Source organism: Oncorhynchus nerka, linkage group LG24 (genome assembly GCF_034236695.1).
Source record: "Oncorhynchus nerka isolate Pitt River linkage group LG24, Oner_Uvic_2.0, whole genome shotgun sequence".
NCBI classification, from domain to species: Eukaryota; Metazoa; Chordata; class Actinopteri; order Salmoniformes; family Salmonidae; genus Oncorhynchus; species Oncorhynchus nerka.
Genome location: NC_088419.1, coordinates 26,887,471 through 26,912,012, shown reverse-complemented (window position 1 = coordinate 26,912,012; position 24,542 = coordinate 26,887,471). Strand labels below are relative to the sequence as shown.

General features: G+C 41.0%; 1 protein-coding gene across 1 annotated transcript in view; it reads left to right on the top strand.

The window, feature by feature from the left end:
- The first annotated feature begins 514 nt into the window (after nucleotides 1-514).
- The window catches only part of LOC115107751 (exostosin-1-like), a 306,697-nt gene continuing 282,669 nt past the window's right edge, over nucleotides 515-24,542 (top strand). The window contains exons 1-2 of the mRNA XM_029631363.2: nucleotides 515-741; nucleotides 1,286-2,373. Of these exons, the coding sequence (XP_029487223.1) occupies nucleotides 1,412-2,373 (962 nt within the window). The 5' untranslated portion in view covers nucleotides 515-741; nucleotides 1,286-1,411. The remainder of the gene's footprint in view (nucleotides 742-1,285; nucleotides 2,374-24,542) is intronic.

Below are 24,542 nucleotides of genomic sequence, written 5' to 3'. Positions count from 1 at the left end.
GTGTATCATTTATCTGCTATGTAATTGGGAGCAAGTGGATGTACATGGGATCCATACAATTACGATCAGGTGGATGTATTCAACTGTCACGCATGATTTACGCGAATTTATAGAGATTGAGAAAATAACCCTGAATTAAATCTCAGCAGTAATTCGTGCACGGTATGCATGTGTGCCTTGTTGATCGGACGGAGCTGGGTAGACAATCATGGACTGTCATCAGACGAAGAATATGCCAATGCATTGTAGGTTCCACAGTCGTAACGATTGGAATTGACATAGCCAGTCTGTACGAGCGCCGGGGAAGTATGGAGAGACAGGTCTTGATTCACTCATTCGGATTCACCCGTTGAGAGCGAACTTTGGAAACTAAAGTGTTCTCCATGGAAACTTTTATGCAGGATTCCGACACACTCAAAGATGACAGCGTGAGCAAACCGTTGTAAACACCACTATAGAATTGCATGAATACAGAAAATATAGGTAGGCCTATATAAGTAAGTCTTATGGGGGTGGGTGGGGGGGTCCCTTATGGAAATGAGACTACACTAAGAATAATAACAATAAAAAAATAAAAATAAACGTTTTAGCGGGCCTCCCATATGGGAAAATGACCTCTGTCGCAAGTGATGACATGTTCTTCAAGAAGTGCGAGCCAGAGGCCCTTGAGAATGAAAGAACAGTATTTTTGGATGAGTTCTCTGGGATATGTTGACGTAAACGTAGGCAACCACATTCTAGGTAAGGAAAAATGTTACTTTGCAACGGATGGCTTCCAATGACTCTTATCCTCACAAAAATGCATGATTTTTGTTAATTAAGTGTCCCAAAAGCTATTAGGATAATTTAGGATGCTGTATTTACATCGTGTTTATCAACTGTTCATCCTGATGAGAGGGAATCAATCAATGCTGGAAGTTTCAAAAACAGAAAGTAGTCTACCACAGGTGTTCATTACAAAAAGGTAGGACACATGTTTTCCCAGATACATGACTTAATTGAATAAACGTTTGGTTTTTCTTCAATGGGATTGGTGATTGAATGGAATTGGTGATGAGTGATCTATATTAATTTATTATTACTTTTGCGGATGGGTGGGAAATTGTCTGAAGGAGATTACTTTGGTGTTGAGCAACTGATTCTAATCAGAAAGATGAATATTGATTGGTTTCAAAACATGCAGCAAAAACACTGTCAGTGATACCAATGCATCTCTTGTCTCTGCATGTATATTGTCCAGCTGTAGTGTGATTATCAGGCACTCTGTTCTATCCTGTGCACACAGTGACTCAGACCAGCAGCATGCTTACCTGTGGATAAGAGTGATCCCCGTGGGTTGAGTGTGGACCCCCACGTTCTCCCTGCTCCTTCTCCTGCCTTGGTTCCCATCACCTTCAGCCCTACTGTCCACATGCAGGCCAAGAAGAGGTACCTGCTCGTGTCTCTAGGGGCCTGTCTTCTTCTGGTTGCCTACTTGTGGGGACTGCAGATTGGGGAGTTCCATCACCAAAGCCACCACCAGCAACTGTACAGAGTCGCCCTGAGCCCTGGCCTACCCAGACAGCGTTGGCCTGAGTGGATCCACCCGCTCAACACCTACCTGGAGGACGGAGAGCAGGAGGAGGACAGCCCTCTCCTCCACCACCAGCACACCTCTCCCCGGGAGAGACGGGAGGTCCGTAACAACATCTACAAGAGCAAGAGGTGCCGCATGGACACATGCTTCGACTTCAGCCGCTGCCAGAGGGGGTTCAAGGTGTACGTCTACCCCCTGCTGAAGGGGGAGACGGTGTCTGAGAGCTACCAGAAGATCCTGACAGCTGTCGAGGATTCCCGGTTCCACACCACAGACGTCAACGAGGCCTGTCTGTTTGTGCTGGGCATTGACACTCTGGACCGGGACCAGCTGTCAAGCCAGTACATTCACAATGTCAAGGCTAGAATACAGAGCCTCCCTACATGGAACGACGGAAGGAATCACCTCATATTCAACCTTTACTCTGGCACCTGGCCCGCTTACACAGAGGAACTGGGCTTTGATATTGGCCAGGCCATTTTAGCCAAAGCCAGCATTGATATGGATAACTTTAGGCCACACTTTGATGTGTCCATTCCTTTGTTTTCAAAAGACCATTCTCAAAAAGGAGGGGACAAGGGTTATTTGACACTCAACAATGTCCCTCCATCAAGGAAATATTTACTGGTTTTCAAAGGGAAGAGATATCTGACGGGTATTGGTTCAGAAACCAGGAATGCTTTGTATCACATTCACAATGGGGAAGATATCATTCTTTTGACCACCTGCAAGCATGGGAAGGACTGGGAAAAGCATAAGGACGCAAGATGCGACAGGGACAATGAAGAATACTCAAAGTAAGTTCCCCTCTTATGTCCTTTTGCTGGTTCAGGGTCTGTCGGGGCTAATTACTAAAAGTGAGTGACATATTTCACAATGGTATGTTTTTCACTCTACAGCACAGGATGTACAGAAAGTCTGACACAACATATCAATGGGTTAATCCCTATTTCAGTAAGACACTCTTAGCACTGTGACTATCATCATATTGCAGTTGTTCATCCATGTTAGTTGGATTATCCTGACAACATTTGCATCCAGTTTTACTTTCATATTTGCTACAGTATCGATCTACCAATATTTTGGAGCAACGGGGAGAAAGCAGCTTCGGTGATTTTTATAGATGCTTTAGAATACCTATGAGAGTACTGCTAGTCTGCTATATAGCCGAACATGTTCTTTAGCCCTGCAGCCTGAATAAAAGCACAGTGACTAAACACTTGAGAGATCTGAGTGCAAAAAATCCCTCACCACAGGGCAGCTCCGTAACAGCTGACAATTAAATGTTTTTTTCAGCAGTTGAGCAAAAAAGTTATAGACTTTCATTGGATTGCAAATTTACTGGCCTTGCTTGAATCAGAGCATAAATAAGTTGTTACTCTTTTTAAAGCACATGCCTCAGTAAAGTTACTGAAGCATTTGCACCCAAACAAAATGTACATAATCCAGTAATCCCATACGGAACCATGTGACAGTTTAAATTTGCCTCATTTAACCTGGAACCACATGGGAAGCATTGACTTCCATTGTATCGAACTCTCCTGATTTGTTTTGTATGGCTGGGTTTTCCCCCACTTCCCATTGTTGCAGGACGGGCATGTTTGTGCAGTGAAGACCATGTCATCACTGGTAATGCTCAGTCTTACGTACGTTTTTAACTTGCATTCCAGCCCTTACAGTTATTTCAGTGCCTGGCTCGCCCTCATTGGTTATTAGTATGAATGAATGTCCCACAGATGTTTTTAGAATGGTTAGATAGTTGGAGTGTGAAACACATCCTGTGAGAGCTTTTAGGGGGTTTTGTTAGAGTTCTGGGTCTGTGGCAAATCACATCACACATTTTGTTTGATCAGACCAATAACATCAACATCTTACAAATGTCTTCAAGCTCACAGAGAGAAAGATTTAACAGCACTGTTTGAAGAAAAACCGATGTGGCTTATAGGAGAATTCCAAAAGATTTGATTACCAAAGATATCAAATGACTCTCTCTGACAGTGACAAGAAAGTAAACAATATTGTGTACATTCATTCAGATGCAGTGTGGGCAAAACAAGGCCCACACCTGAAGATACTCTGTGTGAATAAAATGGAAGGGGATTTCAAAGCCTCAGTCAGAACAGTCAATAATTGGCCTTCAATTGAATTAAACCGGGGCTGAGGGATAGAGGAAGATCACACCCCATGCTGGACAGCATGGATTGAAGTCAGATGATTTAACTGTACCACGATAACGTCCCCCAGAACCCAGCACAACAGAACCATGTGTCTCGCAGTCACATAACTGACAATGACACAATGTCCCTATTTAACATGGTAGATTGTTATTTCATGACCAAAATGGTGTAGAAGCAGTCATCAAAGCCTTTGTGTCTCAGAAGACAGTCAGATTTCTTTGTCTGGTCCTTGTTATTTTCCACCTGAGGAGAGTGAGATCCTGCTGATGAGATGTATTGACAGGCTGTAAATTACAGTTTCTCACTGTTGGGTGCTTTCTGCAGATCTATCACCAGCCATGAAAGGAAAAATCATTTGATAGTGCTTTAATTGCAGACTACATTTAACCTGTTGTTTCCCAGCCTCGCTGGCAGACAAAGGAGACATGATATTTAATTACTGAAGCACTATAGACCTATAAACCATTTTCTTTTTTACATCACTGGTTATGACCAGTCATGCCTTGCTTCTTTATTAATGCATCGGATCATTAGTCTTTTAAGCTGCAAAGACTTATGGGTTTATAAGATATCTGGGTGACTTTCTGACAATAAGGTCTAGACTGGGGTACACATATGATCTGAGACATGTTGTATAGGTGCTTCCTCAATCCTGCACATCCACGTACAAATTAGACAAATGGATCAAACACATTGAAGGTAGTTAGAAGATGAAGTGATTGACAATCACCTTCTACCTCAGCTGATAATGTCAGCTGGAAAAAAAGGCTGGGAATTGATTAATACTTGCTCGACAAAAACCAATGAGAGCATGCAAGACCTGGATTGTTCTGTGCTGTAGAATTGGTAAATGCATTTGAATTTTCTTTCAAGTGGATGTGTTACCATCTTGACTAACATGAATTGAAAGGGTTAATTTGTGAGGTTGTGTAACGGTTTTCGTTGTCTGAAGAAGAGTAGTCGGACCAAAGCGCAGCGTGGTAAGTCTTCATGTTTGCTTATTGAACTGAACACTAATACAAAATAACAAGAGAATAAATGAAACCGAAACAGTCCTGAAAGGTTCAAACACTAAACAGAAAATAACTACCCACAAAAACCATGTGGGAAAAAGCTACCTTAGTTAGTATGGTTCCCAATCAGAGACAACGATAGACAGCTGTCCCTGATTGAGAACCATACCCGGCCCCAAAAAAAAGAACATAGAATGCCCACCCAAATCACACCCTGACCAAACCAAAATAGAGACATAAAAAGCTCTCTACGGTCAGGGCGTGACAGGTTGTATCTTTGACGTTGATAATGTAGAGTGGCAGTTGTGCACTGGTGCAGTTAATTCCAACCAGACAACGCAGGTACGGTTTTGAACATGCTTTTGTTTGTATCTTGCATATGTCTAGAAACCCTGCCAACATTCAAACAATGCAGTGACATCTGCTGACACAGAGACATAGATTTGGTGGGTGAACGATGTCATATGTTTGCTCTAGAAGATTTTCATTTTCTTCTGCCATATTAAGTGTTGTTGCCATGTTGCACTTGCAATCCTAGTTGCCTGACTCGTATCTGATACCTCGCCTGGACTCCAAATAAGTAATAGAGGAATGGGACTTGACTCAATCACAAGTTCTTGTTTTTTCTCCCTCTTTCCCATCTGGACTTGTGCATCATAGAAACCTAGTGCCGGGCATCAAATGAAATGTGCCAAAGGTGTGGGTCACTCATGATTGATATCATCCATCTTCACGGGGGTGGGGTGGGGGTGTAGGAACAAAAAAAGCCATAAAGCACTGGCTAGTGGCAATATCGGTTGTGATATGAATAAATGTTTTCCTGAGATATCTTGACACGCTTGAAAGAAAGGAGTTCTGGTATTTGACTTATTTTTCCTGTATGGCTGTGGATTGGATAATTGCTTTTATTTTAGACTTAATGATATAAATCATTTCTGTTGTGATTGGCAAATGACATTGGCAAGTTTCTACAATTAGAGATGGCAACACTAACCCGTAATACCATATGTGTGTAATTAAATGCAAACTAATAACATGTTAGGTCATTCCTATTCCTACTTATGGCAGTCTGAAGCACTATCCACTTGACACTTGTCAAGCCATGACGTTGATAAAATGCACTAACAATAGTGTAATTTCAGAGCCATTTTCTAAATGTTTACAAAAGCAAACAAGCTATGTACTTTGATCCTAAACTACTCAAGGCACACAAATTGTATGCTTTCATGTCTAAAGTAGATCTAAATTAAGAGGCAAAGCATCATACTCACTGTAGTTAAGCTAATTTGATTACATTTGCGTACCTCTGAGAGCTGTTGACCTGCATGTGTGTGTGTGTGCATGAGCTTGCTCGGTGTTTGTGTGTATGAGTCACAGATTCACCCTGGCTATTCTAGCTTCTCTAAAGACTCAGAGGTGAGATCTATATAGAATCACCACCCTCACTAAAACAACCCTTCGTGTCAAGGGCTGTTATAAGTTATTCTTATGCATCTCTTCATGGGTATTGTGATTTGTAAGTCGAATGGGGGGGTAGAAATGGGGGAAGGTATCATGGGGGGGATATGATGTGATGGGATATGAGGCAAACATTACTATGATTGGGGATTTATATATAAACTCGGAAATCTCTGACTTCAGTCTGTTCAAGACAACTGGGAACTCTGGGGGGGACTAGCTCTGACTGGCAAAAATCCTTTTGAACGGTCATCCAACTCGGAATTTTAACTCAAGAACTCAGGCATCTTTCTAGAGCTCCGACCTGAAGATCACTGACGTCATGATTTGACCTTTAGTTTTGAGAGCACCATAGTAGTAACCTTGTTTTGTTATAACATCTTTAGTCTGATAGACGCTTATGTGACAACCAGAATGCATTGTATGATGTCAACAAACATGGCGCCACACATAGCTGGCAAATAGCTTAGCATTAGCTCATCATAATCCGTACAACCTTCAAAAAAGTATTTTACACACATCATGTGTCCATTACAATCTATGCAAGAATCTGAATGCATGATTTGTCACCATAACTTTAAAACTTGAATAAAACATAGCACAACTTGAATAAGATTGAGCTTGGGTGCATCCTGTATCCATTCATCATCCTTGAGATCTTTCTAAAACTTGATTTGGAGTATATTCAATTGATTGGACATGATTTGGAAAGGCACGTACCTGTCTATATAAGGTCCCACAGTTGACAGTGCATGTCAGAGCAAAAACCAAGCCATGAAGTCAAAGGAATTGTCCAAGACAGGATTGTGTCGAGGCATAGATCTGGGGAAGAGTACCAAAAAACATCTGCAGCATTGAAGGTCCCCAAGAGCACTATTAATATTACTAGATATTAGCATCATTAGCATTATGTTCCAAGTTTTTGCTGTTATATAGGTACTGTATGTTTTTAATTTAGGTCTTATTGGCTACAATACTCCTTAAGTTATTTTCTCTGTCTCTTCATTTTTTCAAATTTTTTTTTTTCTTTTTTTTTTTCTTATTTTATCTCTGATATTTGGCTAATTCTCAATTATGATGCACCTCTCCTGGACATGTCCTTCTGGCAGTGGTGTAAAGTACTTAAGTAAAAATACTACTTAAATCGTTTCTTGGGGTGGGGGTGTATCTGTACTTTTGCTTTACTATTTATATTTTTGACGACTTTTACTACACTACATTCCTAAAGAAAATAATGTACTTTTTAGTCCATACTTTTTCCCTGACACCCAAAAGTACTCATTACATTTTGAATGCTTAGCAGGATAGAAATGGTCCAATTCACATACTTATCAAGAAAACATTGCTGGTGATCCCTAATGCCTCTGATCTGGCTGAATCTCTAAACACATGCTTTGTTTGTAAAGGATGTGTTAGCGTGTGCCCCTTGGCTATCTGTAAATTAGAAAAACAAGAACATCTGTCCGTCTGGTTTTCTTAATATAAGGAATTTGTAATGATTTACTTTTGATACTTTAGTATATTTAAAACCAAATACTTTTAGACTTTTACTGAAGTAGTATTTTACTGTATGACATTCACTTTTACTATTAAGGTATATTTACTAGAGGTGGACCGATTAATCGGAATGGCCGATTAATTAGGGCCGATTTCAAATTTTCATAACAATCAGTGGTTTTGGATGCCGATTTTGCCGATTTTTTTTTTATTTTTTTTATTTTTTTACAACTTTATTTAACGAAGCAAGTCAGTTAAGAACACATTCTTATTTTCAATGACGGCCTAGGAACGGTGGGTTAACTGCCTTGTTCAGGGGCAGAACGACAGATTCTTACCTTGTCAGCTCAGGGATTCAATCTTGCAACCTTACGGTTAACTAGTCCAACGCTCTAACCACCTGCCTCACGAGGAGCCTGCCTGTTACACAAATGCAGTAAGAAGCCAAGGTAAGTTGCCAGCTAGCATTAAACTTATCTTATAAAAAACAATCAATCATAATCACTAGTTAACTACACATGATTGATGATATTATTAGTTTATCTAGCGTGTCCTGCGTTGCATATATTCGATGCGTTGCGCTTTCGCGAAAAAGGACTGCCGTTGCTCCAACGTGTACCTAACCATAAACATCAATGCCTTTCTTAAAATCAATACACAGAAGTATATATTTTTAAACCTGCATATTTAGCTAAAAGAAAGGTTAGCAGGCAATATTAACCAGGTGAAATTGTGTCACTTCTCTTGCATTCATTGCAAGCAGAGTCAGGGTATATGCAACAGTTTGGGCCGCCTGGCTCGTTGCGAACTAATTTGCCAGAATTTTACGTAATTATGACATAACATTGAAGTTTGTGCAATGTAACAGCAATATTGAGACTTAGGGATGCCATCCGTTAGATAAAATACGGAACGGTTCCGTATTTCACTGAAAGAATAAAGGTTTTGTTTTCGAAATTATGGTTTCCGGATTCAACCATATTAATGACCTAAGGCTCGTATTTCTGTGTGTTATTATGTTAGAATTAAGTCTATGATTTGATAGAGCAGTCTGACTGAGCGATGGTAGGTACCAGCAGGCTCGTAAGCATTCATTCAAACAGCACTTTCGTGCGTTTTGCCAGCAGCTCTTCGCAATGCTTCAAGCCTATCAACTCCCGAGATTAGGCTGGTGTAACCGATTTGAAATGGCTAGCTGGTTAGCGGGTGCGCGCTAATAGCGTTTCAAACGTCACTCACTCTGAGACTTGGAGTAGTTGTTCCCCTTGCTCTGCATAGGTAACGATGCTTCGAGGTTGGCTGTTGTCGATGTGTTCCTGGTTTGAGCCCAGGTAGCGGCGAGAAGAGGGATGGAAGCTATACTGTTACACTGGCAATACTAAAGTGCCTATAAGAATATCCAATAGTCAAAGGTATATGAAATACAAATCGTATAGAGTGAAATAGTCCTATAATTCCTATAATAACTACAACCTAAAACTTCTTACCTGGGAATATTGAAGACTCATGTTAAAAGGAACCACCAGCTTTCATATATTCTGAGCAAGGAACTTAAACGTTAGCTTTCTTACATGGCACATATTGCACTTTTACTTTCTTCTCCAACACTTTGATTTTGCATCATTTAAACCAAATTGAACATGTTTCATTATTTATTTGAGGCTAAATAGATTGTTGATGTATTATATTAAGTTAAAATAAGTGTTCATTCAGTATTGTTGTAATTATCATTATCACAAATAAATAATCCAATAATTGGTATCGGTATCGGTGTTGAAAAATTATAATCGGTCGACCTCTAAATCTTTACATTTACTCAAGTTTGACATTTGGGCTCCTTTTCCACAACTGCCTAATGGTACGGGGGAGAGGCTGTAACGGGTGGGATATTGGAGGACAATTGGAAGTCTTCTTTGTCAGTTGCAGCTACAGTGTGCTTAGCAGTGCATATATCGTTGTACAGCATTATGGATTCTTGATCATCGTGGTACTTTTTAATCGTAAGTTTACAAGCACATATTATGGTAAGTATAATTGAAATGTTTATCTCATTGTGGTGAAATTAGTATAGCTAGTTATAATTGGAATGGTTAAGCGGATCATAAAAAAGACGCTTATTCTTTACCTGGCTAAAAGAGAAAGAATATAACATTTACTGTTTACAGGAAACTCACTCTACAACTACAGAGGAAGTTGTATGGAAAAAAGACTTGGAGGTAGAAATGTATTTCTGTCATGGGCAAAAACATTCTAAAGAGGTAATGATATTTATTAACAACCGTTTTGATCCGAATGTGCAAACTGTCTAAACTGATCCGCAAGGAAGGTGGATCCTTTTAAATATGCCATTGGAATATAAACAGTTTTTGCTCATATGGTCCAAATAATGATGATCCACACTTCTTTGAAAATATTTATAACAATTTATCGAGCTCACAAGCAACATACGATCCTATAAGTATGTTGGGAGATTATAACAGAGTTTTAAGTACTTCAATGTACCGTAAAGGAAATCACACTACAAACTATCAAACTATTGCTCTTAAAGAGATCACAACTATCATGGACACTTTAGAACTAGTGGATAAATGGAGGTTTAAATATCCTTACTTAGTGAAATGTACATGGAGGAGCCTTAATCAAGCTATTTGTCTTGACTACTTTCTTGTGTCCTCCTCGTTGGCACCGAAAGTTAAATTATTGATAGGAGACAGAATGGTGGATGGTGGACACAGGTGGACTCCAATCAATTTGTAGAAACAGCTTAAGGATGATCAAATCAAATGTATTTATATAGCCCTTCGTACATCAGCTGACATCTCAAAGTGCTGTACAGAAACCCAGCCTAAAACCCCAAACAGCAAGCAATGCAGGTGTAGAAGCACGGTGGCTAGAAAAAACTCCCTAGAAAGGCCAAAACCTAGGAAGAAACCTAGAGAGGAACCAGGCTATGAGGGTTAGCCAGTCTTATTCTGGCTGTGCCGGGTGGAGATTATAACAGAACATGGCCAAGATGTTCAAATGTTCATAAATGACCAGCATGGTCAAATAATAATAATCACAGTAGTTGTCGAGGGTGCAGCAAGTCAGCACCTCATGATCAATGGAAACAGGATGTACCTGAGCTTAATTTCGAGACTCATAGCAAGGGGTCTGAATACTTATGCAAATAAGCTATTTAAAAAAATGTGTAAACCTGTTTTCACTTTGTCATTATGGGGTATTGTGTGTAGATTGATGAGGAAAGAAATGTATTTAATCCATTTTAGAATAAGGCTGTAATATGGAAGAAGTCAAGGTGTCTGACTTTTGAAGATGGTGCCGAAGAACATGGCTGATGTTTTACATTCTCCCAACCAATTGTGCTATTCAGTTAGTTTTTTTGCGTTTTGTGAAACTTATTTTTTTACTTATTGTGTACATAATGTTGGTGCTACCATCTCTTATGAAGTACCTCTGCACATCAGAACTGCGATTACTCATCGTGAATGGAAGAAACTTTTTCCTTTAACGAGTCTGACGAGAAGGATATCCTGCTTTCACTGGAACAGGCCCAGATCCACACCTATTGCTTGAAGAAAATACGCAGGAAAAGGGGCCGAGATCAGGCAGTTTGATTTGATTTGAATTACTTTCCAAAGGCACTGTGTATGGGGCATACAAATCAAGTCAAAGTTTATTTGTCACGTGAGCCGAATACAACAGGTGCAAATGTGAAATGCTTACTTACAGGCTCTAACCAATAGTGCAATAAAGGTATTAGGTGAACAATAGGTAGGTGAAGAAATAAACACAACTGTAAAAAGACAGTGAAAAACAGTAGCAAGGCTATATACAGTAGTGAAGCTATAAAAGTAGTGAGGCTCCATACAGACACCGGTTAGTCAAGCTGATTGAGGAGGTATGTACATGTAGATATGGTTAACGTGACTATGCATATATGATGAACAGAGACTAGCGGTAGCGTAAAAGAGGGGTTAGCGGGTGGTGGGTGGCGGGGCACAATGCAGATAGCCCGGTTAGCCGTTTGACGACCTGTTCAGGAGTCCTATGGCCTGTGGGTAAAAACTGTTGAGAAGCCTTTTTGTCCTAGACTTGGCACTCTGGTACCGCTTGCGATGCGGTAGTAGAGAGAACAGTCTATGACTGAGGTGGTTGGGGTCTTTGACAATTTTTAGGGCCTTCCTCTGACACCGCCTGGTATAGAGGTCCTGGATGGCAGGAAGCTTGGCCTCAGTGATGTACTGGGCCGGATGCAATACCCTCTGTAGTGCCTTTCGGTCGGAGGCCGAGCAATTGCCGTCCCAGGCAGTGATGCAACCAGTGAGGATGCTCTCGATGTTGCAGCTGTAGAACCTTTTGAGGATCTCAGGACCCATGCCAAATCTCCCTAGTTTCCTGAGGGGGAATAGGCTTTGTCGTGCCCTCTTCACGACTGTCTTGGTGTGTTTGGACCATTCTAGTTTGTTGGCGATGTGGACACCAAGGATATTGAAGCTCTCAACCTGCTCCACTACAGCCCCGTCGATGAGAATGGGGGCATGCTCGTTCCTCCTTTCCCTGTAGTCCTTAGTCTTGGTTACGTTGAGGGATAGGTTGTTATTCTGGCACCACCCGGCCAGGTCTTTGACCTCCTCCCTATAGGCTGGCTCGTCGTTGTCGGTTATCAGGCACTGTTGTGCCGCCTGCAAACTTAATGAAGGTGTTGGAGTCGTGCCTGGCCATGCAGTCGTGGATGAACAGGGGGTACAGGAGGGGACTGAGCACGCACCACTGGGGGGCTCCAGTGTTGAGGATCAGCATGGCAGATGTGTTGCTACCTACCCTTACCACCTGGGGGGCGGCCCGTCAGGAAGTCCAGGATCCAGTTGCAGAGGGAGGTGTTTAGTCCCAGGATCCTTTTCTTAGGGATGAGCTTTGAGGGTACTATGGTGTTGAACGCTGAGCTGTAGTCAATTAATAGCATTCTCACATAAGTGTTCCTTTTGTCCAGGTTGGAAAGGGCAGTGTGGAGTGCAATAGAGATTGCATCATCTGTGGATCTGTTTGGGCGGTATGCAAATTGGAGTGGGTCTAGGGTTTCTGGGATAATGGTGTTGATGTGAGCCATTACCAGCCTTTCAAAGCACTTTATGGCTACAGACGTGAGTGCTACGGGTCTGTAGTCATTTAGGCAGGTTGCCTTTGTGTTCTTGGGCACAGGGACTATGGTGGTCTGCTTGAAACATGTTGGTTTTACAGACTCAATCAGGGACTTGTTGAAAATGTAACCATCTCAGCTCTGCAGATTTTGCTGCAAAGAGACAGAATCATTAGACCACTTATTTTGGTATTGCCCCCTATGTAGCTTTTTTCTGGTTCAAGTTTCAGGAGTGGCAAAAAAAACATTTACCTAAAACTAAGCCTACAAATGGCATTGCTGGGAGATTGGGAAAGCCATAGTCAGTCAACAATATAATACTCTTATTAAAAATATGAATCTTTAACCTACAATCTGGATACTATTCGATTCAGAATTCTTGTGAAACAGCTCAGTTGAAAAATATATGCTTTTATGGAGAGAGGTGATATGGGCTCAGAGGAGCTGAGGGGTGCGTTTTTAAAAGCCCATGATTTGTAATAGTTTTAAAATAGATTGAAAACACGTTTATGTAATGTATACCGGATGTGTTTAAGAACAATCTATCCAGATGTGGTCGACACTGAGTATACTAAACGTTAGGAACACCTTCCTAATATTGAGTTGCCCTCAGAACAGCCTCAATTCATTGGGACATGGACTGACTACAACATGACCACAGGGATGCTGGTCCATGTTGAATCCGATGCTTCCCGCTTTATATCCTTTGGGTGGTGGACCGTTCTTGATACACACTGGAAACTGAGTGTGAAAAATCCAGCAGCATTGCAATTCTTGACACAAAACAGTGTGCATGGCACCTTCTACCATACCTCATTCAAAGGCACTTAAATATTTTGTATTGTCCATTCACCCTCTGAATGGCAAACATACACACTCCATGTCTCAATTGTCTCAAGGCTCATAGCAACAAGGGATCATAGCATTCACCTGGATTCACCTGGTCAGTCTATCATGGAAACAGCAGGTGTCCTTTATTGTTTTGTATACTCAGTGTATATCAAATACCTATAGTTTTGCTATATAACTACTATGTAAAAGAAATGTGCCTTATGTGTAGAATGTACAGTACCAGTCAAAAGTTTGGACACACCTACTCATTCTTTTTACTATTTTGTACATTGTAGAATACTATTGAAGACATCAGAACTATGTAATAACACATATGGAATCATGTAGTAAGCAAAAAAGTGTTCAACATATTGAAATATTTTTGAGATTCTTCAAAGTTATTATTATTATTTATTTAACCTTTATTTAACCAGGAAGGGCTCATTGAGATTTAAAATCTATTTTTCAAGAGTGTCCTGGCCAAGAGAGGCAGCACCAAGTCATTACAAAAATTACAGACAAACAACATGAAAAACTAGTAATCTAGTAAAAACCATAGAATTCACAAGAGTAAAACAAAATCAAAAAACATCAAATTAAAAACATTGACAAGTCAGGAAATCAGTCTCAAGATCATTCATCAGGGATTTAAAAATACCAATCGGGACAAGTTCTTCCAGTTTAAAAGTATTTTGTAAGGCGTTCCAATACGATGGCGCAGAGTACATAAAAGCCCTTTTACCAAATTCAGTTCGGACATTTGGAACAGTTAGCAGGATAAAGTCCAACAAAGGAAGAGAGTACCCACCACATTGCTGAACAATAAAAATTCCCAAATAAAAAGGTAGTAAACCCAAAATGGCTTTGTAAATAAAAGTATATCAGTGACTGAGCCTACGAGTGACTAGAGAAGGCCAGCCAACCCTGGTATACAAAGTACAGTGGTGCGTAAGGGTTTTGCAAAGTAGTCACCCTTTGCCTTGATGACAGCTTTGCACACTCTTGGCATTCTCTCAACCAGCTTCACCTGGAGTGCTTTTCTAACAGTCTTGAAGGAGTTCCCACATATGCTGAGCATGGCTGCTTTTCCTTCACTCAGCAGTCCAACTCATCCCAAACCATCTCAATTGGGTTGAGGTCGGGTGATTGTGGAGGCCAGGTCATTTTATGCAGCACCCAATCACTCTCCTTCTTGGTCAAATAGCCCTTACACAGCCTCAAAGACACAGAGGTTGGAACCAAAAACTTCAGACGAAAGGACAGATTTCCACCGGTCTAATGTCCATTGCTCGTGTTTCTTGGCCCAAGCAAGTCTCTTCTTATTGGTGTCCTTTTAGTAGTGGTGTCTTTGCAGCAATTAGACCATGAAGGCCTGATTCACGCGGTCTCCTCTGAAAACGTTAAAAGTTCTTGAAACTTTCCTTATTGACTGACCTTCATGTCTTAAAGTAATGATGGAATGTATTTTGTCTTTGCTTATTTTAGCTGTTCTTCGGAGTACCACCCTTACCTTGTCACAACACAACTGATTGGCTCAAGTGCATTAAGAAGGAAAGAAATTCTATAATTGAACTTTTAAGAAGGCATACCTGTTAATTGAAATGCATTCCAGGTGACTACCTCATTAAGCTGGTTGAGAGAATGCCAAGAGTGTGCAAAGCTGTCAAGGCAACGGGTAGCTTTGAAGAATCTTATATATATAAAATATATTTGGATTTGTTTAACACTTTTTTGCTTACTACATGATTATTACATATGTGTTATTTCATAGTTTTGATGTCTTCACTATTATTCTACAATGTAGAAAATAGTACAAATAAAGAAAAACCCTTGAATGAGTAGGTGTATCCAAACTTTCGACTGGTTCTATACATATAAAACACATAATGTAATAACAAGTTATTTTTGTCCTCTGAAGTGGGGTGGTGGTGGATGTGCCCCCCTCCCACCAAAAAACAATTATAAGTTGAATTGTGCGTGATCTTCCTGGAAGTGTTGTACTTGGCAAACCTGCGGTGTTGGAATTCCCTTGTTCTCAGGGTTCCTTGCTTGACCAGGTACAGTATAGTAAACCAATATTTGAGGTGTGTCAGGAGGCCAGCAGTCAGTCACTCCTGAGAAGCCCTCAGGTGCTGACAAGGTGAATCTCTCTCTTTAACTAGAGATGGTTTGAGCGCTGAGTAAATATGCCAGCCTCTCCATCTATTACCAAGGCTGCTGGGTCAATCATCTTTACAGCTGCTTTATGAAGAGGGACTTCACAAGGTATAAACTTAGGCTTTATTCCTCCTGTCAATTCTAATTTATTGAACCTATCTAACATTTCATGCAAGAGAACCCAAACAGCCTTTCCCTTCTTTCCCTCTGAAGATGAATGCACTGGAGTGAGATGTTTGCACCACGTTTTAATACATTTTTACTGCTAAATATGTATTATATATACTTATATACTTATATATATATACTTAATTGTTTTTATACATGGTTAAAAATATACAGCAATCAAATTATTGATGATGAACATGCAGTTAACTGCTAAAATAATGCAAACACTTGAGTAAATGAGGGATACAAAGTATATCAAATCAAATTGTATTTGTCACATCGAACAATGCAGTTTTAAGAAAATACCCCCCAAAAAAGTAAGAGATGAAAGTAACAAATAATTAAAGAGCAGCAGTAAAACAACAATAGTGAGGCTATATGCAGGGGGTATCGGTACAGAGTCAATATATGGTGGCACAGGTGTCGAAGTAATTGAGGTAATACGTGCATGTACACTACCAGTCAAAAGTTTTAGAACACCTAGTCATTCAAGGGTTTTTCTTTATTTTTTACAATTTGTAGAATAATAGTGAAGACATCAAAACTATGAAATAATGTAGTAACCAAAAAAGTGTTAAACAAATCAAAATATATTTTATATTTGAGATTCTTCAAAGTAGCCACCCTTTGCCTTGATGACAGCTTTGAACACTCTTTGGTTTCTCTCAACCAGCTTCACCTGAAATGCATTTCAATTAACAGGTGTGCCTTCTTAAAAGTTAATTTGTGGAATTTCTTTCCTTCGGAATGAGTTTCAGCCAATCAGTTGTGTTGTGACAAAATAAGGGGTGGTATAGAGAAGATAGCCCTATTTGGTAAAAGACCAAGTCCATATTATGGCAAGAACAGCTAAAATAAGCAAAGAGAAATGACAGACCATCATTACTTTAAGACATGAAGGTCAGTCAATACGGAAAATCTCAAGAACTTTTAACGTTTCTTCAAGTGCAGTTAGAAAAACCATTAAGCGCTATGATGAAACTGGCTCTCATGAGGACCACGACAGGAACGGAAGACCCAGAGTTACCTCTGTTGCAGAGGACAAGTTCATTAGGGTTACCAGCCTCAGAAATTGTAGCCCAAATAAATACTTCAGAGTTCAAGTAACAGACATCTCAATCTCAACCGTTCAGAGGAGAATGTGTGAATCAGGCCTTCATGGTAGAATTGCTGCAAAGAAGCCACTACTGAAGGACACCAATAATAATAAGAGAATTGCTTGGGCCAAGAAACACGAGAAATGGACATTAGACCAGTGGAAATTTGTCCTTTGGTCTGGAGTCCAAATTTGAGATTTTTGGTTCTTTGTGCGACGCAGTGTGGGTGAACAGATGATCTCCGCATGTGTATTTCCCACCATAAAGCATGGAGGAGGAGGTGTTATGGTGTGGAGGTGCTTTGCTGGTGTCACTGTCTTGGATTTCTTTCGAATTCAAGGCACATTTAAACAGCATGTCTACCACAGCATTCTGCAGCAATACACCATCCCATCTGGTTTGGGCTTTAGTCCCACTATCATTTGTTTTTCAACAGGACAATGACCCAACACACCTCCAGGCTGTGTGAGGGCTATTTGACCAAGAAGGAGAGTGATGGAGTGCTGCATCAGATGACCTGGCCTCCACAGTCCCCCGACCTCAACCAAATTGAGATGGTTTTGGATGAGTCAGACCGCAGATTGAAAGAAAAGCAGCCAACAAGTGCTCAGCCTATGTGAGAAGTCCTACAAGACTGTTGGAAAAGCATTCCACATGAAGCTGGTTGAGAGAATGCCAAGAGTGTGCGGGGATGATGGGGATGAGGGCATGTTCGGGTGTTTGGAGTATATCCTTCCTGTCCGAATAACAATACTTTGCCACCCACCAAAAACAGGTGCTTCCACACAGGTGTGGTTCCTGAGTTAAGCAAGAAATTAACATCCCATTATGTTTAGGGTCATGTAGGGTTGCACATTTTGGGGAATATTCAGAGGTGGAAACTTTCCGTGGGAATTAACGGGAATATATGGGAATTAACGGAAATATATGCAAATTAATATGAATACCATTTAAATGTATATGTTATTTGTATTGGATATATTTACCATATCATATGGAGAGAGAACATAAACCTTTTACCTTATCATAAGTAGACATAATTGCAAATTCCAACAGAAATTAAAAAAACTTTAATGTAATGAGTTGACTCTTCACATGGGATGATTTCACTGAACAACAAAAGAAAGGTAATATTGAATGATCCCCAATGATCCATCGCATCTCCCAAAAACGTTTTCAACATACATCTGTAAAATGATGGTCTAGAAACTAAAGCTTTGGTTGTCTTCCTCTCAGGCTTCCATGTCTTCTCCCTGGTCCTCCTCAATGTCCACCTCTTGAACATCAGACTCTGAGGACTCATCTTCACTGTCACTTTCCAACCTTGTTCAGGATAGCTTGTTGTCAGGCTCAAAAACCCTAAAATTTGCCTGGATGGCCACCAATTTTTCAACCCTTGTATTTGTCAACCTGTTGCATTCTTTGGTGTGTGTGTTCCCAAACAAGGACCAGTTGCGTTCTGAGGCGGCTGATGTTGTTAGGATTTGGAGGATGATGGAGGCAACAAGGGAAAGAGCCTCAGATCCACAAAGTCCTTTCCACCAGGTGGATGATGAGATATGTTGGCACAACTGCCATATTGCATCGCCATCCCAAAGCCCTTGCTTGGAAGTGTACTTCGCCAGACTGCCAAGAACCTTGCCATCATCCAGGCCAAGGTGGCGAGATACAGTAGTGATGACACCATAGGCCTTGTTGATCTCTGCACCAGACAGAATGCTCTTGCCAGCATAATTGCTGGGCAGCTTCAATGTGGTGCTCTTATTTTTCTCACTTTGCTTGGTGAGGTAGATTGCTGCTATAACTTGATGACCCTTCACATACCTAACCATTTCCTTGGCTCTCTTGTTGAGTGTATCCATTGTTTTCAGTGCCATGATATCCTTGAGGAGCAAATTCAATGCATAAGCAGCACAACCAATGGGTGTGATGTGAGGGTAGGACTCCTCCACTTTAGACCAAGCAGCCTTCATGTTCGCAGCATTGTCTGTCACCAGTGCAAATACCTTCTGTGGTCCAAGGTCATTGATGACTGCCTTCAGCTCATCTGCAATGTAGAGATTGGTGTGTCTGTTGTCCCTTGTGTCTGTGCTCTTGTAGAATACTGGTTGAGCGGTGGAGATGATGTAGTTAATTTAGTTAATTTAAAAATGAAACATGTATGGAAACGTGAATTAACACTCCTAAGTTAGCAGGCTCAAGCAAGCTAAAACCGACATGGTAGCAAAAACTAACGAGCAGAAATTTTAAAGAAGTTATTATTATTTTTTTTAGCTACCATTGTTTTTGCCCCCAAATGATGACAATGCCCCCATCCACAGGGCATGAGTGGTTACTGAGTGGTATGGTGAACATGAAAATGATGTAAAGCATATGCCATGGTTGTGTCCGTCACCAGATCTGAACCCAATTGAACACTTATGGGAGATTCTGGAGCGGTGCCTGAGACAGCACTTTCCAACACCATAAACAAAACACCAAATGTTGGAATTTCTTGTGGAAGCATGGTGTCGCATCCCTCCAATAGAGTTTCAGACACTTGTAGAATCTATGCCTGAAGCTGTTCTGGCTCGTGGTGGCCCAACGCTCTATTAAGACACTTTATATTGGCATTTCCTTTATTTTGGCAGTTACATGTAGTATATCCGTGAAAGAAAGACGCTGAATAAACAAAAGAATAAACAGTTGTCATAAAAAATCTGCAGTTTACAATTTTGGTATGATCTGAAAACCCTGTGGCAATGTAAGTTTTGCTTAATTAAAAAGTGTTGGTCATAAAGTGGGGCTGTAAAACGCCGAGCTGCTGTTCTGGCAGGGATTCACAAACCTCCATTGTTCTGCTGATGCGGTTGTGTTACAGAGCACTTGCTTTATGGTTTCAATAGAAGGGGATGAGCAATATTATGAACATAACTTTGTCTGAACGGATTTATTGCACATTGACCCTAATTATAATTTCATATTCTCAACTACCCTCAGGGTACTATTATCCATTTTGCAGAGTCATGTTTTTCAATCCATTTTGAATGGAATGCCTAATCCCTATTGAGAGCAGGATTATCTAATATCCAGTGATAAATAACCATTTCAGGAAATGTTCCCAGAATATCCCAGTTGGTCAGATTATGAACAGACCACTTACTTCCTTAAATTGCCAAGGCTATATCATAGGATATAAGCACTAATATTGCCTGTAACTGCCTATAATAATACACTTTATATGATAATTGAGTATTTTCCTTAGATCAGGCTGTTTCGATAGAATAGTATATAATACATCTTTATTGTCCATTGGTTAGAACGAAAATGTCTCTTTAGTCTTTCCCATCACCTCCAGATGCATACATACCAGTTGAGATTGCCCAGGATCAGTGCAGCATCCCTGGATGGATACGCCGTTGGGTGATGGTCTCTCAAAAAGTGTACACAGGACAGCCTTGCACAGCAGAGAGCAGGTTGGTATAAACACTCTTTGAGTGTCATCGGTGTAGATTACCGCTCATCCATTTTCACCAGCGGCAAATAGTGCTTATCACATATTGACACATTCAACAGCAGAGCAGAGAACTCTATCCCCAGATCCCAGGGCTATTTGTTCTTGCTGCCTTCCAATGAACTGCTACTCACACTCACAACTCCATATTCCTATTCACATGTATTAATAGCTCAGGCAATCCAATACTCACTCCCAATGGAGACGCATGTGTCATAAAAGCCAATTTATGCTTGATCTGAAATGTAGTCGTAGAGCAAATTGATCTTCGTACCACATCACCGTGCACCTCCCAAATGTCCTGCCTCCCAAATCTCAATATAGCTCCGCACTGACATGGTTGGTTGACGATAGGTGGGGGGCGGGAGGTCCTGTATAAATACAAACTCACTTCCTTGACAAGTTCCTTCGCAACCGTTCTGCGCTGCTCTGTGAAGCGCAAGAAGTATGAATGTCCTGACTCCTACAGAGGCTGTATATGCTGCATGGCCAATGCAGACGTCAGATTGACCATGCAGCACCTTTAATGCCTCAATTACACTTACAGTGTCATTGCGCAAAATGGTACGCTGCATCATTTGTATATGTGTGCAACTAAAGTTTAACATTCACCTTCTGCTACCATTTCTGTCAAGCCGTCTACTCATACAGTTTGATGCATACATTTGATAAATCCAATGAATGCACTGCAACTGCCTCTGCAACTCAATACTACAAGGCAAACGCAGCTTTCCATTGCAAATGAAGGTACTTCTGGTGTGCCAAAATGCAATGATGCTGTCGTGTGATCGAGGTTTAAGAGACCACATGAGAAGCACAAGTTAAAAGACAATGTTAATGTCACCAGTGTAGCCTACTGTATGCACAGGGTCACAGTGATACTGTGGAGCAGTGGACTTGTAGCAAATGTGTATCGGATAGGGCTTTCATCCTAGTGAAGGGATGTGAAAATGCCATTGTTCAACCCACAGATCTGACCTGCCTCCCCTCTTTGGGATCAGGCTTTATTAAAGTTGCTCGCAGGGGGCAGCGAGGTGACGGACATCCTTCACAGGAACTCATCTTATCTCATCCCACCTTCAACCACTGAAGGAGTAACCCTCTACTTTCCTCTCCCCCTTCTTCACCTCCAACAGTTGAAGGAGTAACCATTTACTTTTTTCTCCTCTCCCTCCACCCACTGAAGGAGAAACCCTCTACTTTCCTTTCCTCTCACTCCACCCACTGAAGGAGTAACCCTCTACTCTTCTTGCCTCTCCCTACTCTTCTATCTCCCAACGTTGATTACGTACCTCAAATGTAGAAACATCCAGAGGATGGCAGGTGCCAGTTTGAATGTCAATGTGTTTTGTTTGAGGAGGTAGGGCAGAGCGTATCTCTCTCAGACAGCAGGGGATAGCCTGAGGGTTTGATCAGGGAAATGCTTCTGTACTTTTTCCTCCTAATGACTCAGTCCTTCTTGGAATGTCAATGGCCCTCATCTTTGAGAGCATACATTTACATTTTCTGGGTTGATGAGCGTACTTAGAATTAGAAGAGATGTCTCTTGGTATCCAGACTACCTCATGACAGAATGTATTAAAAGATTGGCATTTTTATGTAGATGTATTCTTGAAGCTTTCAAAACATACTAACCAAGTTGTTCACCTTGTGAATGTGGAGATATCTCAGTAGATCATGCCAAAATACATGCTGTGTTCTCTTCAGTTTTTGGGCTTTATCTTATACCTTTTTTGCAATGTTCATTGCAAGAACACTACGGGAAGTCTTCCGTGGGAGAACACAATGATGTACTCTGACAGAGCTGCCACACTGAAGTGCAGAGTGAGATAATGCACACATTAGAGCCAGTTGCACAGAGCCAGCCTGCTGGTATATAATTCAAGATCTGTCTTCCTCTTGTCTGTACTCTGTAATTTGAGGCGGACATGTCTTAGAGGATTAGACCATGCTTCAAGCTATTGTCCACTCTGAATTAAATAACTGGAAGTGCACTGAAATTGATCACAATTGCAGTTAAGGGAGGTAAATATAGCTGTGAGCTCGGATGCCACAGATAAGAGGTAGCAGTGCAGGCAGATCGGCACTCAGTACATACCTGCAGTCTCCTCAACAGGCTTTAATTTACACTGGAAGAGGTATACACTGACATGACCGATATGGATTTCTGCTATGCTTAGCACAGGGTGTGTGCATGCATCAATGTGTGTGTGGCTCAGACAAGATAGTACCGTTGTCATAGAAATTATTATCTATTATAAGTGGAGGTGACATACAATACCAGTCAAAAGTTTTGACAGACCTACTCATTCAAGGGTTTTTCTTAATTTTTACTATTTTATACATTGTAGAATAATAGTGAAGACATCAAAACTATGAAATAACACATGTGGAATCACGTAGAAAGCAAAAAAGTGTTAAACATATCAAAATATAATTTATATTAGAGATTATTTAAAGGAGCCACCCTTTGCCTTGATGACAGCTTCGCACACTCTTGGCATTCTCTGAACCAGCTTCACCTGGAATGCTTTTCCAACAGTCTTGAAGGAGTTCCCACATATGCTGAGCACTTGTTGGCTTCTTTTCCTTCACTCAGCGAACCAATTCATCCCAAACCATCTCAATTGGGTTGAGGCCGGGTGATTGTGGAAGCTAAGTCATCTGATGCAGCACTCTTCTTCTTGGTCAAATAGCCCTTACACAGCCTGGAGGTGTGTTGGGTCATTGTCCTGTTGAAAAACAAATGATAGTCCCACTAAGCGCAAACCAGATGGGATGGTGTATCACTGCAGAATGCTGTGGTAGCCATGCTGGTTAAGTGTGCTTTGAATTCTAAATAAATCACAGACAGTGTCACCAGCAAAGCACCCCCACACCATCACACCTTCTCTTCAATGCTTCACGGTGAGAGCCACACATGCAGAGACCATCCTTTCACCTACTCTGTGTCTCACAAAGACATGGCGGTTGGAACCAAAAATCGCAAATTTGGACTCATCAGACCAAAGGACAGATTTCCACCAGTCTAATGTCCATGCTAGTGTTTCTTGTCCTTTTAGTAGTGGTTTCTTTGCAGCAATTAGACCATGAAGGCCTGATTCACGCAGTCTCCTCTGAACAGATGTTGACGTGTCTGTTACTTGAACTCTGAAGCATTTATTTGGGCTGGTGACTGGTAACAATAATGGCTGGTGACTCTAATGAACTTATCATCTGCAGCAGAGGTAACTCTGGGACTTCCTTTCCTGTGGCGGTCCTCATGAGAGCCAGTTTCATTATAGTGCTTGATGGTTTTTGTGACTACACTTGAAGGAACTTTCAAAGTTCTTGACATTTTTCACATTGACTGACCTCCATGTCTTAAAGTAATGATGGACTGTCATTTCTATTTGCTTATTTGAGATGCTCTTGCCATAATATGGACATGGTTTTTTACCAAATAGGGCTATCTTCTGTAATCAAATCAATTCAAATCAAAATGTATTTGTCACATACACATGTTTAGCAGATGTTATTGTGGGTGTAGCAAAATGCTTGTGTTTCTAGCTCCAACAGTGCAGTAGTATCTAACAATACACACAATACACACAACCTGAAAGTATAACAATGGAATTAAGGAAAATACAGTTGAAGTCGGAAGTTCACATACACTTAGGTTGGAGTCATTAAAACTAGTTTGATCCTGGACAACACCCTGTCGTTCTCAACTAACATCAAGGCGGTGGCCCGTTCCTGTAGGTTCATGCTCTACAACATCCGCAGAGTACGACCCTGCCTCACACAGGAAGCGGCGCAGGTCCTAATCCAGGCACTTGTCATCTCCCGTCTGGATTACTGCAACTCGCTGTTGGCTGGGCTCCCTGCCTGTGCCATTAAACCCCTACAACTCATCCAGAACGCCGCAGCCCGTCTGGTGTTCAACCTTCCCAAGT